Source organism: Boleophthalmus pectinirostris, unplaced genomic scaffold, assembly GCF_026225935.1.
Source record: "Boleophthalmus pectinirostris isolate CB_2022bp ecotype Guang Dong unplaced genomic scaffold, ASM2622593v1 HiC_scaffold_1, whole genome shotgun sequence".
Classification (NCBI taxonomy): domain Eukaryota; kingdom Metazoa; phylum Chordata; class Actinopteri; order Gobiiformes; family Gobiidae; genus Boleophthalmus; species Boleophthalmus pectinirostris.
Window position 1 is genome coordinate 192,896 of NW_026570970.1, and position 14,393 is coordinate 207,288.

At 52.2% G+C, this 14,393-nt stretch overlaps 1 protein-coding gene across 1 annotated transcript in view; it reads left to right on the forward strand.

The window, feature by feature from the left end:
• The window catches only part of LOC110165165 (titin-like), a 243,161-nt gene that overhangs the window by 25,475 nt on the left and 203,293 nt on the right, over positions 1 to 14,393 (forward strand). The window contains 13 exon segments of the mRNA XM_055150484.1: positions 63 to 323; positions 419 to 560; positions 684 to 852; positions 982 to 1,213; positions 1,493 to 1,777; positions 2,079 to 2,195; positions 5,206 to 5,403; positions 6,683 to 7,177; positions 7,773 to 7,922; positions 7,974 to 8,315; positions 8,416 to 8,559; positions 9,777 to 9,824; positions 10,961 to 14,377. Coding sequence (XP_055006459.1) covers positions 63 to 323; positions 419 to 560; positions 684 to 852; positions 982 to 1,213; positions 1,493 to 1,777; positions 2,079 to 2,195; positions 5,206 to 5,403; positions 6,683 to 7,177; positions 7,773 to 7,922; positions 7,974 to 8,315; positions 8,416 to 8,559; positions 9,777 to 9,824; positions 10,961 to 14,377 — 6,000 coding nt within the window.

Below are 14,393 nucleotides of genomic sequence, written 5' to 3' on the forward strand. Positions count from 1 at the left end.
TTCTGGTTTAAACCCAGTTTAATCCTGGTTCAGTCCTGCTCTCACCGTCTCCTCTCCTTCAGCGGTGGAGATCACTCAGCCCCTGTCGGACATTAACGCTCAGGCCAAAGACACGGTGACATTTGAGGCGATGGTGAACGTGGAGAACATCTCGTACAGGTGGTTGAAGAACGGTGTGGAGATCCGCTCCACCGACCGATGCCAAGCGCGCTGCAAACAGCTGAACCACACCCTGAGTCTGAGAAACGTGCACTTTGGAGACAACGCTGAATACAGTTTCTGCGCCGGGTCGGCCAAGACCAGCGCCAAGCTGTTCGTGGAGGGTAAGAGAGTTTTCAGCTCGTGTGCTGGAGTTCGGTGTAAGGTCTTTCTCTGGGTTTAGTTTTCATCGTAAACATGATTAAACTCATGTTTTCAGCTCGTGTGGTGGAGTTCACGAAGCAGCTGAAGGACCTGAAGATCACAGAGAAGAAACGTGCCACATTTGAGTGTGAAGTGAACGAACCCAACATCCAGGTCATGTGGATGAAGGACGGACAGGAACTGGAGATGTCCGACAGGTGAGTGAGCGGTTTAGTCTTGGGTTAGTCCTGGTTCAGTCCTGTTTAAATCCTGGTTTAGTCCTGGTTAAATCCTGGTTAAATCCTGGTATAGTCCTGGTTCTGATCTTTGTTCTCCTGCAGGTATAAGATGAGCTCGGATAAGTTTGTGCACAGACTGGTCCTTCCGTCTGTGCGTCTGTCAGACGTTGGCGAGTACACGGCGGTGGCGGGCGCCAGTATGAGCGCGGCTCGCCTCACCGTGGAGGGACGCGACGTCAGGATCAACGAGCCCGCCACGCATGACGTCATCGTGAGTACAGACTTTGCTTTAGTACTGGTTTAGACCTGTTTAGACCTGTTTGAGTTCTGGTTTAGCCCTGGTTAAGTCTTGGTTTAGACCTGGTTTAGTCCTGGTTCAGACCTGGTCTCTGGTCCTCAGGTGGTGGAGAAGCAGAGGGCGAACTTTGAGCTGGAGGTGAGTGAGGAGGAGGTGGAGGGACGCTGGGCGAGAAACGGGGTCCAGATCAACTTTGCGTCTGAGGAACGTCTGAGCTACGTGACCATCCGAAAGCTCCACCGCCTCACCATCTCCGAGACGTACCGCAGCGACGCCGGAACCTACACCTTCTACGCCGGGAAGAACAGCCGCGAGCTCCGCCTCACCGTCAGGCGTGAGTCCTGCTGTAGTCCTGCTGTAGTCCTGCTGTAGTCCTGCTGTAGTCCTGCTGTAGTCCTGCTGTAGTCCTGCTGTAGTCCTGCTGTAGTACTGGTCTTGTCCTGGTTTAGTCCTGGTCTAGTCCCGGTCTAGTCCTGCTGTAGTCCTGGTTTAGTCCCGGTCTTGTTTAGTCTTGCTGTATTCCTGGTTTAGTCCTGGTTTAATCCTGGTTTAGTCCTGGTCTGGTTAAGTCCTGCTGTAGTCCTGGTCTAACCTGGTCCATCTTCTGTCCCAGTCCCGGAGCCTCCAGAGATCGTGAGGCACATGTCGCCCATGGACGTGACGGCGGGGAAGCCCATTCGCTTCTCGGTGCAGGTGGGCGGTCTGCCGGCGCCGCAGGTCACATGGTACAGAGAAGGCTCCTCATTGGAGGCCTCAAACAAAATCAAGTTCATGCACGACGCCAACGAACACACGCTGCTGCTCCTGGAAGTGGCGCCAGAGGACTCCGGGACGTACAGCGCCGAAGCTCGCAACGACTACGGCGAAGCGACGAGCTCCGCTACACTCAACGTCACAGGTGAGACAAGCCCCGCCCCCGTAACACACCTGTACAGGTGAGACAAGACACGCCCCCGTAACACACCTGTACAGGTGGGACAAGACACGCCCCCGTAACACACCTGTACAGGTGAGACAAGACACGCCCCCGTAATACACCTGTACAGGTGGGACAAGACACGCCCCCGTAATACACCTGTACAGGTGGGACATGTACCACACACCTGTATGACCTGAGTATGATATGTGTGACTCAAATACTTGTAGTATAAATACTGTAATATAATTTAGAGTTTAAACTTGTACTTTTACTCCCTCAGTCCCGGTCCACGCCGAAGTCGCCCGTGTGACTCCGCCCTCTCTGCTGGTTCCTCTCAGAGACGTTCTCGTGGCTGAAGGACGCACCGCCAACTTCCAGTGCGCCGTCTTTGGAGATGGTCAGTACCACCACAGTCCGGTTCTGTCCTGGTCTGGTCCTGGTTCGGTACTGGTTTCAGTCCTGGTTCAGTCCTGGTCTGGTCCTGGTTCTGTCCTGGTCTGGTCCTGGTCTGGTCCTGGTTCAGTCCTGGTTCAGTCCTGGTTCAGTCCTGGTCTGGTCCTGGTTCGGTCCTGGTTTCAGTCCTGGTTCAGTCCTGGTCTGGTCCTGGTTCTGTCCTGGTCTGGTCCTGGTCTGGTCCTGGTTCAGTCCTGGTTCAGTCCTGGTTCAGTCCTGGTTCTGTCCTGGTCTGGTCCTGGTTCAGTCCTGGTTCAGTCCTGGTTCTGTCCTGGTCTGGTCCTGGTTCAGTCTGGTTCCTGGTTGGTTCAGTCCTGGTTCCTGGTCAGTCCTGGTTCAGTCCTGGTTCTGTCCTGGTCTGGTCCTGGTTCAGTCCTGGTTCAGTCCTGGTTCAGTCCTGGTTCAGTCCTGGTCTGGTCCTGGTTCAGTCCTGGTCTGGTCCTGGTTCTGTCCTGGTCTGGTCCTGGTTCAGTCCTGTTTCAGTCCTGGTCTGGTCCTGGTTCAGTCCTGGTTCAGTCCTGGTCTGGTCCTGGTTCTGTCCTGGTCTGGTCCTGGTTCAGTCCTGGTTCAGTCCTGGTTCAGTCCTGGTCAGTCCTGGTTCAGTCCTGGTCTGGTCCTGGTTCAGTCCTGGTTCAGTCCTGGTTCAGTCCTGGTCTGGTCCTGGTTCAGTCCTGGTTCAGTCCTGGTTCAGTCCTGGTCTGGTCCTGGTTCAGTCCTGGTTCAGTCCTGGTTCTCTGGTCCTGGTTCAGTCCTGGTCTGGTCCTGGTCAGTCCTGGTTCTGGTCTGGTCCAGTCCTGGTTCAGTCCTGGTCTGGTCCTGGTTCAGTCCTGGTTCAGTCCTGGTTCAGTCCTGGTTCAGTCCTGGTCTGGTCCTGGTTCAGTCCCGGTTCAGTCCCGGTTCAGTCCTGGTCTGGTCCTGGTCTGGTCCTGGTTCAGTCCTGGTTCAGTCCTGGTTCAGTCCTGGTCTGGTCCTGGTTCAGTCCTGGTTCAGTCCTGGTTCAGTCCTGGTCTGGTCCTGGTTCGGTCCTGGTTCAGTCCCGGTTCAGTCCTGGTCTGGTCCTGGTTCTGTGTCCTGGTCTGGTCCTGGTTCGGTCCTGGTTCAGTCCTGGTTCAGTCCCGGTTCAGTCCCGGTTCAGTCCTGGTCTGGTCCTGGTTCTGTGTCCTGGTCTGGTCCTGGTTCGGTCCTGGTTCGGTCCTGGTTCAGTCCTGGTTCAGTCCTGGTTCAGTCCTGGTCTGGTCCTGGTTCAGTCCCGGTTCAGTCCTGGTTCAGTCCTGGTCTGGTCCTGGTTCAGTCCTGGTCTAGTCCTGGTTCAGTCCTGGTTCAGTCCCGGTTCAGTCCTGGTCTGGTCCTGGTCTGGTCCTGGTTCAGTCCCGGTTCAGTCCTGGTTTAGTCCTGGTCTGGTCCTGGTTCTGTGTCCTGGTCTGGTCCTGGTTCGGTCCTGGTTCAGTCCTGGTTCAGTCCTGGTTCTGTCCTGGTCTGGTCCTGGTTCAGTCCTGGTTCAGTCCTGGTCTGGTCCTGGTTCAGTCCTGGTCTGGTCCTGGTTCAGTCCTGGTTCAGTCCTGGTTCAGTCCTGGTCTGGTCCTGGTCTGGTCCTGGTTCAGTCCTGGTCTGGTCCTGGTTCAGTCCTGGTCTGGTCCTGGTTCGGTCCTGGTTCAGTCCTGGTTCAGTCCTGGTTCGGTCCTGGTTCAGTCCCGGTTCTGTCCTGGTCTGGTCCTGGTTCAGTCCTGGTTCAGTCCTGGTTCTGTCTGTCCTGGTCTGGTCCTGGTTCGGTCCTGGTTCAGTCCTGGTTCAGTCCTGGTCTGGTCCTGGTTCAGTCCTGGTCTGGTCCTGGTTCAGTCCTGGTCTGGTCCTGGTTCGGTCCTGGTTCAGTCCTGGTCTGGTCCTGGTTCAGTCCTGGTCTGGTCCTGGTTCGGTCCTGGTTCAGTCCTGGTTCGGTCCTGGTTCAGTCCCGGTTCTGTCCTGGTCTGGTCCTGGTTCAGTCCTGGTTCAGTCCCGGTTCTGTCCTGGTCTGGTCCTGGTTCGGTCCTGGTTCAGTCCTGGTTCAGTCCTGGTCTGGTCCTGGTCCCGGTTCAGTCCTGGTCTGGTCCTGGTCCTGGTCAGTCCTGGTCTGGTCTGGTCAGTCCTGGTTCTGTCCTGGTCTGGTCCTGGTTCAGTCCTGGTTCAGTCCTGGTTCTGGTCTGGTCCTGGTTCGGTCCTGGTTCAGTCCTGGTTCAGTCCTGGTCTGGTCTGGTCCTGGTCCTGGTTCAGTCCTGGTTCAGTCCTGGTCTGGTCTGGTTCAGTCCTGGTCTGTCCTGGTTCGGTCTGGTTCAGTCCTGGTTCAGTCCTGGTTCTGTCCTGGTCTGGTCCTGGTTCAGTCCTGGTTCTGTCCTGGTTCAGTCCCGGTTCGGTCCTGGTCTGGTCCTGGTTCAGTCCTGGTCTGGTCCTGGTTCAGTCCTGGTCTGGTCCTGGTCAGGTCCTGGTCTGGTCCTGGTTCGGTCCTGGTTCAGTCCTGGTTCAGTCTGTCTGGTCCTGGTCTGGTCCTGGTCAGTCCTGGTCTGGTCTGGTCTGGTCGGTCTGGTCCTGGTCAGTCCTGGTCTCTGGTTCAGTCCTGGTCCTGGTTCAGTCCTGGTCTGGTCCTGGTTCGGTCCTGGTTCAGTCCTGGTTCAGTCCTGGTCTGGTCCTGGTCTGGTCCTGGTTCAGTCCTGGTTCTGTCCTGGTTCAGTCCCGGTTCGGTCCTGGTCTGGTCCTGGTTCAGTCCTGGTCTGGTCCTGGTTCAGTCCTGGTCTGGTCCTGGTTCGGTCCTGGTCTGGTCCTGGTTTCCTGGTTCCCTGGTTCAGTCCGGTTCAGTCCTGTCTGGTCCTGGTCTGGTCTGGTTCAGTCCTGGTCTGGTCCTGGTTCAGTCCTGGTTCAGTCCTGGTCTGGTCCTGGTCTGGTCCTGGTTCAGTCCCGGTTCAGTCCTGGTCTCTCTCTTGCAGACTTGTCGGTGTCGTGGTTCTTAAACTCTCGTGAGCTGCAGGAGTCGGTGGACGTGCACATGTCTCGCTCAGGTGAGACGTTCTACCTGAACGTGTCCAAAGTGCAGCTCGATCACGAAGGCGAAGTCTCCTGCGTCGTGTCCAACGCCGCCGGAGTCGTGAACTCGGCCGCCACGCTCCACATCGACGGTGAGAACTGCACCGAGACCGGACTACTACTGGTCTGGGTCCAACTGGTCCTGCTTTAGTCCTAGTTTAGGTCTGGGTTAGTCCTGGTTTAGTCCTAGTTTAGACCTGGGTTAGTCCTGTTTTAGACCTGGCTTAGTCCCAGTTTAGTTGCAGTTTAGTCCTGATTTAGTTCTGATTTAGACCTGGTGTAGATCTGGTTTAGACTAGGTTCAGTCCAGTTTTACACCTGGTTTAGTCGCAGTTTAGTCCTGTTTTAATCCTGGTTTAGTCCCCGTTTGGTCCTGGTTTAGTCCTGGTTTAGTCCCGGTTTGGTCCTGGTTTAGTCCTGGTTTAGTCCCGGTTTGGTCCTGGTTTAGACCTGGTTTAGTCCCGGTTTAGTCCTGGTTTAGACCTGGTTTAGTCTTGGTCCAGTCCTGGTTTAGACCTGGTTTAGTCCTGGTTTAGTCCCAGTTTGGTCCTGGTTTAGTCCTGGTTTAGTCCTGGTTTGGTCCTGGTTTAGACCTGGTTTAGTCCCGGTTTGGTCCTGGTTTAGTCCTGGTTTGGTCCTGGTTTAGACCTGGTTTAGTCCCGGTTTGGTCCCGGTTTAGTCCTGGTTTGGTCCTGGTTTAGACCTGGTTTAGTCCCGGTTTGGTCCTGGTTTAGTCCTGGTTTAGTCCTGGTTTGGTCCTGGTTTAGACCTGGTTTAGTCCCGGTTTGGTCCTGGTTTAGTCCTGGTTTAGTCCTGGTTTAGTCCTGGTTTAGTCCTGGTTTGGTCCTGGTTTAGTCCTGGTTTAGTCCTGGTTTGGTCCTGGTTTAGACCTGGTTTAGTCCCGGTTTGGTCCTGGTTTAGTCCTGGTTTAGTCCTTGTTTGTTTCCAGATGTCTTTGTTTGTTCTTATCGTCAGTAGGAACATTCGCCCAATCACAGCTCCTCTGTCCTCACGAGGACAGTTCAAAAGGACACTAGTCTCTGAGTAGAGACCTAAGACCTGGGCTGAGACCTAAGACCTGGGTCTAGTCCTGGTCTAGTCCTGGTCTAGTCCAAACAGAAGATGAGACTTTGCAGAAGGACTGAAGGAGACGTCTTTAAAACATCGTCTGAGACTCGGAAAATCATGTTTTTGTGGAAATGTCCTTTTGTCTTTTTACCCCTCCTCATCCCTCTCTCCTCCTCCTCCTCCTCTCTTCCCTACTCTCTTGTTTGCTGTCATTTGGTTTATATGTGATAAGTTCCTTCTCCTCTTCTCCTCCTCTCTCCTCCTCTTCTCTCCGTCGTTGTAACTCTGTCTCTGTGTCTCTCTTGTCGTCAGTCCCGCCGTTGTCTTCTGAGGTCTCTCACTTTGAGCTCAGTCAAACCTCTGGATCGTTCGAGGCGTCTCAGTCTCAGAGCTGCACTTCGGTCTCTGTGGAGCACGTGGAGCAGAACCTCTTCTCCTCCTCGATCTCTTCCTCGATCTCCTCCTCGGTCTCCTCCTCCGTCCTCCACAGCTCTTGTCTGGAGACCTTTAGCTCGGAGCAGATCTTTGGAGCGGCTCCTCGTCTGGTGGAGGACATGGAGGACGTGTGTGTCTCCGCGGGGGAGGAAGCCCGCTTTCAGTGCTCCTTCGTGGGCTTCAGCGCCGTGGAGTGGGCCCATAATGGCGCCGGACTGGTCCCGGACTCAGACCGGGTCCGGACCTTCGGCTCCGGTCCCGGCGTCGGTCTGGTGATCGCGGCGGTGAGGCCGGACGATCAGGGCGTGTACCGGTGCACGGCGGCGAACGCTCACGGCAGCAGCTCCGCGTCGGCTCGTCTCACGCTCCAAGGTCAAAGCTGATGTGTGTTCTGTGTGACCTTTGACCTCCTCATCACGTCCTCTCCACCTCCACCGTCTGCTCCATCAAACCAGGCACCATCTGTCCTCCTCCTCCGTCCCTCTGTCCCTCTGTCTCCTCATCACGTCCTCTCCACCTCCACCGTTTGCTCCATCAAACCCGACACCATCTGTCCCTCGTTTCATTCCCACTCCTCATGTCCATGTCTGCGTCCCTCTGTCCACTAACCTCTGTTTCCTCCTCCTTCCTCCATCGCAGGATTTTAAGATTATAAGATGATAACACATCACTTTATCACTTTATGACAATAAAACACATCATGAACATTTAAACACAATTACTTTATAAGACTGGAATATTTATATTTATATTTATATTGGAACATTTTATGATTATAACTCATCATGAAGAAGGTTTTTAATCCTTTAATCCTTTTATTGAACAGAAAACTTTATTATTTACTTTCATTATTTACAAACGCACAAATGAAACTGTGAATAAAAATCATTCAGTTCAGTAATTATCAGTATCAGTATTTGAAATATTAAAAAATACATAAATACAATTGGAAATTTCACCTCCTCAGTGCTGCCCCCTGCTGCACAACCATCTAACCCCCCCACCCCAGTGTGCCCCGTGTGCCCCCTGCTGTTCACCCTCTGTACCCCCGTCCTGTCTGGGTGTCTCTGCCCCGTGTGCCCCGTGTGCCCCATGTGCCCCCTGCTGTTAACCCTCTGTACTACCGTCCTGTCTGGCCCTGACTGACTTCTAACTTTGTCCCACCCAGATTTGCGACCAACCCTCTCTTCAGAAACCCCCATTTCTGCCGATTCTGTCCCCCAAACTGTCCCCAAACTCTCCGCACTGCACGGGGCTCTGCGGGAATCTAACCCACAACCAACTGAGCCCAAACCAGACCCGGACCACGTCTCCGTCCTGGAGGAGACCCTGCAGAGGTGGCTCTTCTTCCCCGATTCGGAGCCTCCGCGTTGGGCAGACTTTGTGGTGAAAGTGCCCCCGGAGCTGCTGCGGCGCTCGGGGGCAAAGCGGGCGTCTGCCGCATTAATGCTCTGGTTTTACAATCGGATCAACACGGACGACTTTTACGCCAACGGTCTGGGGCCTAAAGGTCTGAACCTGCATGGCTCTTTTAGGAAGTCTTTTTTTCACCAAAACCTTCACCAGTAAAACGCCGACACTTTAAGGACTGTTTCACTCACTCCGAGAAGCAGGAGCAGAGAAAAGCATGGCAGACTTCACCAAACCAGCGCCAAACCAGAGGAGACGCGACGGCACCGAGGGCACCGAGGGCACCGAGGGCACCGAGGGCACCGAGGGCACCGAGGGCACCGAGGGCACCGAGGTCACCGAGGGCACAGTCAGATCAGAGGCTAACCACTCTGCCACTCTGCTTCAGTGACGTGTGAACAGGCAAAGACTGTAAACCTCTGAACTAAACCAGGATTAAACCAGGACTAAACTAGGACTAAACCAGGATTAAACTAGGACTAAACCAGGATTAAACCAGGACTAAACTAGGACTAAACCAGGACTAATCCAGGACTAAACCAGGACTAAACCAGGATTAAACCAGGACTAAACTAGGACTAAACTAGGACTAAACCAGGATTAAACCAGGACTAAACTAGGACTAAACTAGGACTAAACCAGGACTAAACCAGGACTAAACTAGGACTAAACCAGGATTAAACCAGGACTAAACCAGGACTAAACCAGGACTAAACCAGGACTAAACCGGGACTAAACCGGGACTAAACTAGGACTAAACTAGGACTAAACCAGGATTAAACCAGGACTAAACTAGGACTAAACTAGGACTAAACCAGGATTAAACCAGGACTAAACTAGGACTAAACCAGGACTAAACCGGGACTAAACTAGGACTAAACTAGGACTAAACCAGGATTAAACCAGGACTAAACTAGGACTAAACCAGGACTAAACCAGGATTAAACCAGGACTAAACTAGGACTAAACTAGGACTAAACCAGGACTAAACCAGGACTAAACTAGGACTAAACCAGGATTAAACTAGGACTAAACCAGGATTAAACCAGGATTAAACCAGGACTAAACTAGGACTAAACTAGGACTAAACCAGGATTAAACCAGGACTAAACTAGGACTAAACCAGGACTAAACCGGGACTAAACTAGGACTAAACTAGGACTAAACCAGGATTAAACCAGGACTAAACTAGGACTAAACCAGGACTAAACCAGGACTAAACTAGGACTAAACCAGGACTAAACTAGGACTAAACCAGGACTAAACCAGGACTAAACCTTTGGTCACATTATACGTTCTCCTGTGCCTCACCGCCGCTCTGTGATTGGCCCGTGTGTGGTGATGTCATCTGAACGCCGCAGTGGCCTTAAAAACATCAGCCTCTCGTCCCGGTCTGTCCTCGGAGCCCGGTGCCGTCCCGTCTCCTCTGGTCCACTTTGGCCCGGTCCACTTTGGCCCGGTTCTGTTTATATGGAGCACGACTAACCGCGTCCTGCACCATGATAAACGCGTGTGGATTTTTACGACGATTTTAACCTGGTTTTCTGTTTTTTTTTTACAGTGACTGAAGTGGAGGGAAAACCGTTGGCCCAGGTGCCCGAGGCTAAAGGTACGTCTCTCAAGACCAAGAATGTTCCGTAATGTCTTTTTACAGCTCCTGCAGCGCAAAAACGATTTAGAATTTTAAATCCTGCTGAATTTTTTTAACTCTGAAAAAACAACGTTTGAATTATTTTTTATTAAAAATGTATTTTTATTTAATTTAATTTTAGTTGCTGAAATTTTGCTGTAACTTTTCAACATGTTTTAAATTTAAAATAAAAATTTCACCTTTTAAATATTCAGCACAGATATTTTCAAATCCTCAAATTCAACAGTCAAAAGTGTGAACTAAACTCACTATGCTGAAATAAAATCCATCTTAAAAATAATTCAAACATGTTTTACAGAGTTAAAAAAAGTGACAAATTCAACGGCGTTTAAAATTCTAAATCTGAAGGAACAAATTATCTTCCATAAACACGACTTAAAGCTCAGAAAAGTCCATTATTTTGTGTAGACTGAATGTAAAATAATTTCACTTGAAGAGGTTTTCTGCAGCGTTTAGACGGAGTGGGACCAAACACACAACACGTCTTTAAGTGCCACAAGTGTGTGTAGTATTGTGTAGTATTGTGTAGTACTGTGTAGTACTGTGTAGTACTGTGTAGTATTGTGTAGTACTGTGTAGTACTGTGTAGTATTGTGTAGTACTGTGTAGTACTGTGTAGTACTGTGTAGTACTGTGTAGTACTGTGTAGTATTGTGTAGTATTGTGTGTGTATGATGCAGATGTTTGAACTGTGAATGTCGTACTTGTGCAAACGTCCTTTAACTTATATTTTTTTTACAGACAGTGTGATACCAGAAAATAGGGCTGCACAATTTATAAATCAGATGCCCTCCCCGGGTACAGAGGACCGGGCTGTGTGGAGAGTGGGGGGTGAGGGGCTGGGGGCGACATTCGGACACAGAGATCGGTCTGGATTTCAAAACTTACATAAAAATATAAATTATTATTCGGTGTTTCCATCTTAAATTGTGCAGCCCTGTCAGAAGCTTAAGCGTGTTTCCTGTTTCAGTGTCTCTGTCTCTGCGTCTTTTCTCTCTGTTTGTGTCTCTGTGTTTGTGTCTCTGTTTTTGTCTCCGTTTGTGTTTCTGCGTTTGTCTCTGTCTTTGTGTCTAACCTTGGTTTCGTCTCATCAGTGATCGACCCCAAAGACAAACCCGACCCTCGGCCCAAACGCGTCCCCTCGTCTCTGGAGCGAAAGAGAGAGCGACCGTCCTTCCTCGCCGAACTGTCCCGTAGCGTCTCGGCGATCTCTGGCGAATCGTTCAGGTTCAGCGTCCGCGCCGCCGGATTCCCCAAACCCACCGTGACCTGGTTTCACGAGGGAAGCAACATCAGCTCCTCGTCGCTGTACGAATTCACTCACGAGAAAGAGGAGTTCTGCCTCGTGATCCGTGAGGTCCGCGAGGAGCACGGCGGCGAGTACATGTGCACGCTTAGCAACAGGTTCGGACAGGCCACGTGTAAGTCCTATTTAAACGTGGAGGTGAGAGAGACGGGTAAACCGCCGCTATTCACCAAAACCATTCAGAACGTGCAGGTTTCCGAAGGAGCCGAGGCCGTGTTTGGTTTTGTCGTCATGGGAACGCCGCTTCCCGAAGTCACATGGTTCAGAGGAACAGCTCAGCTTCACCCGAGTGCGCTCTGTGTGATGGTGGCAAACGCGGACGGCAGCGGGTTTTTGACCGTTAAAACCGTGAAAGCCGAAGACGGCGGTATTTACGTGTGCAAGGCCGTTAACCCGTTTGGTGAAGCGTCGTGCAGCGGCGAGCTCCTGGTTCTGGCAAAGAGGAGTTCTGCGCTGAAGATTTCACTGACAGGACAAAGCGAAACGCGAACGAACCGCGAGCGTTCGGACCAAATGATCTACACCATCAGCACAGACGACCGCCAGATCATACAAAGCGAAGAGGTGCAGGCGCTAACTGGCGTGGACGTGTTGGCGGCGACGCTGCACAAAGAAACGCTAACGCAACAAGCTGCGGTGCTACAGTCTCACGCGATTCAGGAACGTGTGTCGCCAGTGCCGCCCAAACATCCAGAATCCTCCATCGCGACTCAGGGAAAACAGCTGCGGGTGTCGACGTTCGTGTCCTCCATCGAAGAACAGCAGAAGATTCTGGAGCAGCATTCGGAGAGGATCCTGAGTCCAGAGATCTCTGAGGTTCGACTCCTGAAAGAGGAGAGATCTAAACTGATGTCCGCTTCATCTGAGGAGGTGGTCCCTCTGAGCAGCGTGAAGGCCGAGCTGCTCAAAGACGTCGCTCCAGAAAAAACAAACACCTCCACGGAAACGCGCCACATCCTGAGCTCGGCGCAGGTCACGTCCGCTTTACCGATTCAAGACGAGGCGCTGGGGAAGGTGCATCGTCCCCTGGAGGAAACCAGCTTCAGAGTCACAGAGGGGCTAAAGATTTTGTATTCAGCTCAAACTTCAGAACAGATGCTGCTAACGGAAAGTCACGCCGAGACGATTCGAGAAGCAGATAAACCCATGAAGCCTCAGATTCAAAAAGAGGCGCTTAAAACGACAGTGGCCCCGGTGAGTCAAACCCGGACTGAGCTTCACAAAGAGGAAGTGTTTGACATGTTCAGACCAGAGCAGGAGAAAGCCGCTCATGTGAAGGACTTAGATCTCAAATCTGCCGCGAATGTGGAGGAGAGGCGTGAGATTCAGGCCGAACAGCAGGGGGCAGTGCAGAGTCTGGAGACAGGCGTGAGTGTGCAGGTCCAGAAGGAGGAGGAGAGGGTGCTAAAGCTGCAGGTTAGCTCCAAACACGACGTCTACGAAGCCGAGGGGAGGTTTAGTGCTGAAAAACCTCATCTGGAGCAAGCCGAGGCCAGGAAAAGTCCAGTGATTTTACAAGCGGTGACACAAGACGAACAGCGGACTTTAGTGTGCGAGAAATCAGACGAGATCGGCGAAAAACCGAATGTGGAATCGGCTCTCGTCATGAAAGAGTCGCGGCAAAAGAAACACGTGCAGTGTGTCCATTCTCCGACCGTTTTACCGAAAGAAGACATAATAAAAGAGGCAAAAACTGAAGCATTTACTGCAAATTCTAAAGTAGAACGGGCTCGGAAAAATGCAGCAATTTCCGAAGAATGGCGAGAGCTAACGGCGGAGCGCGACGAAGAGCTGAAAGTCTCAGTTTCAGGCGTTAGACCCGAGATTCGTAAAGAAGCGAAACCGGTAAATGTGCTTCCTGTGTCTGTTTCTGCGACGCAATTGTCCAAAGAATCTCCATTCGTTAGCGACGTGAAGCAGCAGCGGGCATTAGTGCAAAAAGAGGAATTCTGGAACATTCTACAGCCGCTGAATGTGACGGAGACCCGCGCTTTAGAGGAGGGGCATACGGATGACATCACGGCAGAGGCAGAGTTTAAACCTGTCGTCAAAACTGAGCCAAAAATTCCCAAACGTCCGATTTTTATCGAGGAGAAAGCGGTGGCGACGGAGAGCTGCGTGGTTTTAGACGCGGCCGAGGAGGATTATGCGTTTCAGATCCAAGAGGGACAGGAAGTGCGGCGGTCCGTGGTGTTGGAGGAGAGACGGGTGCTTCTGGGAGAAAGGTCTGAGGAAATACGGAAATCTGAGGAGCAAAACGTGAGCGCCGTCGAACAAAAGAAAGATGTTTTATTTGTGCATGAATCGCTGGACTCTGCAGCGCTGCTTAAAGAGCTGCATTTCCACGTTCAAATCCCCAAAACGTCAAAGGGAAACCTGAGGCAGCAGGTCAAAGAGGCGCTACGGTCCGCCGTCGCACAGGAGCAGCGTGTCGTTCTAGCCGACGTCGTGAACGCACTGAAACCGACAGAAATACAGGAAGTGCGCATCAGCAAACAGCCACAGCACGCCACGTTCTCTTACCTCATCACAACACCGGGGCACCCCATTGAGATCGTGCTCACCTTAGACAGCGAGTATACGCAAAAAGCAGAACTCAAATCCGAACTGCAGGTGGCGCTACACGCTTTGCTCTTCCACGATCAGAAAAGTCTAACGTCCGAACAACCGCGCGGAATCCAACCTGAAAACAAACCGCAAAAGGCAAATATCGCCACAGAAACAATGAAAAAGCAGGTGCAGTCGACCGTGGTGAAGGAGCTGACGATCGAAGAGAGCGCGGTGACGTTACGGAGCGAAAACGTGCAAAAGGCCAGGCTCAAAACCGAAACAAAGGCATCTTTTCAAACTGCGATAAAGCTCGAGCGCGAGGAGTTCATCTCTGAGGCCGTCATCATCGGCGAAATGTCGGAAACTGTGTCAGACTCGCCCGTTATCGAAGACCCGTTACAGGACGTGTTCGCTGAGGAAAACGGAACAGCTGTGTTTAAATGTACGGTCAGAAACGCCACGAAAATGACGTGGTTTGTGAACGGCGACGAGGTGGCGCCGGGCCGAGGGCTGAGGAGCACCAGGGACGGAGACATGTTCTGTTTGGAGATCGGAAAAGTGTCCAAAGCGAAAGACGGAGCAAAGGTGGAGCTGCAGGCGAGGAACCAGAGAGGAACAGTCCAGACCACGGCTCGACTGACCGTGGTCCAGAGAGGTTCTGACCCATCCAC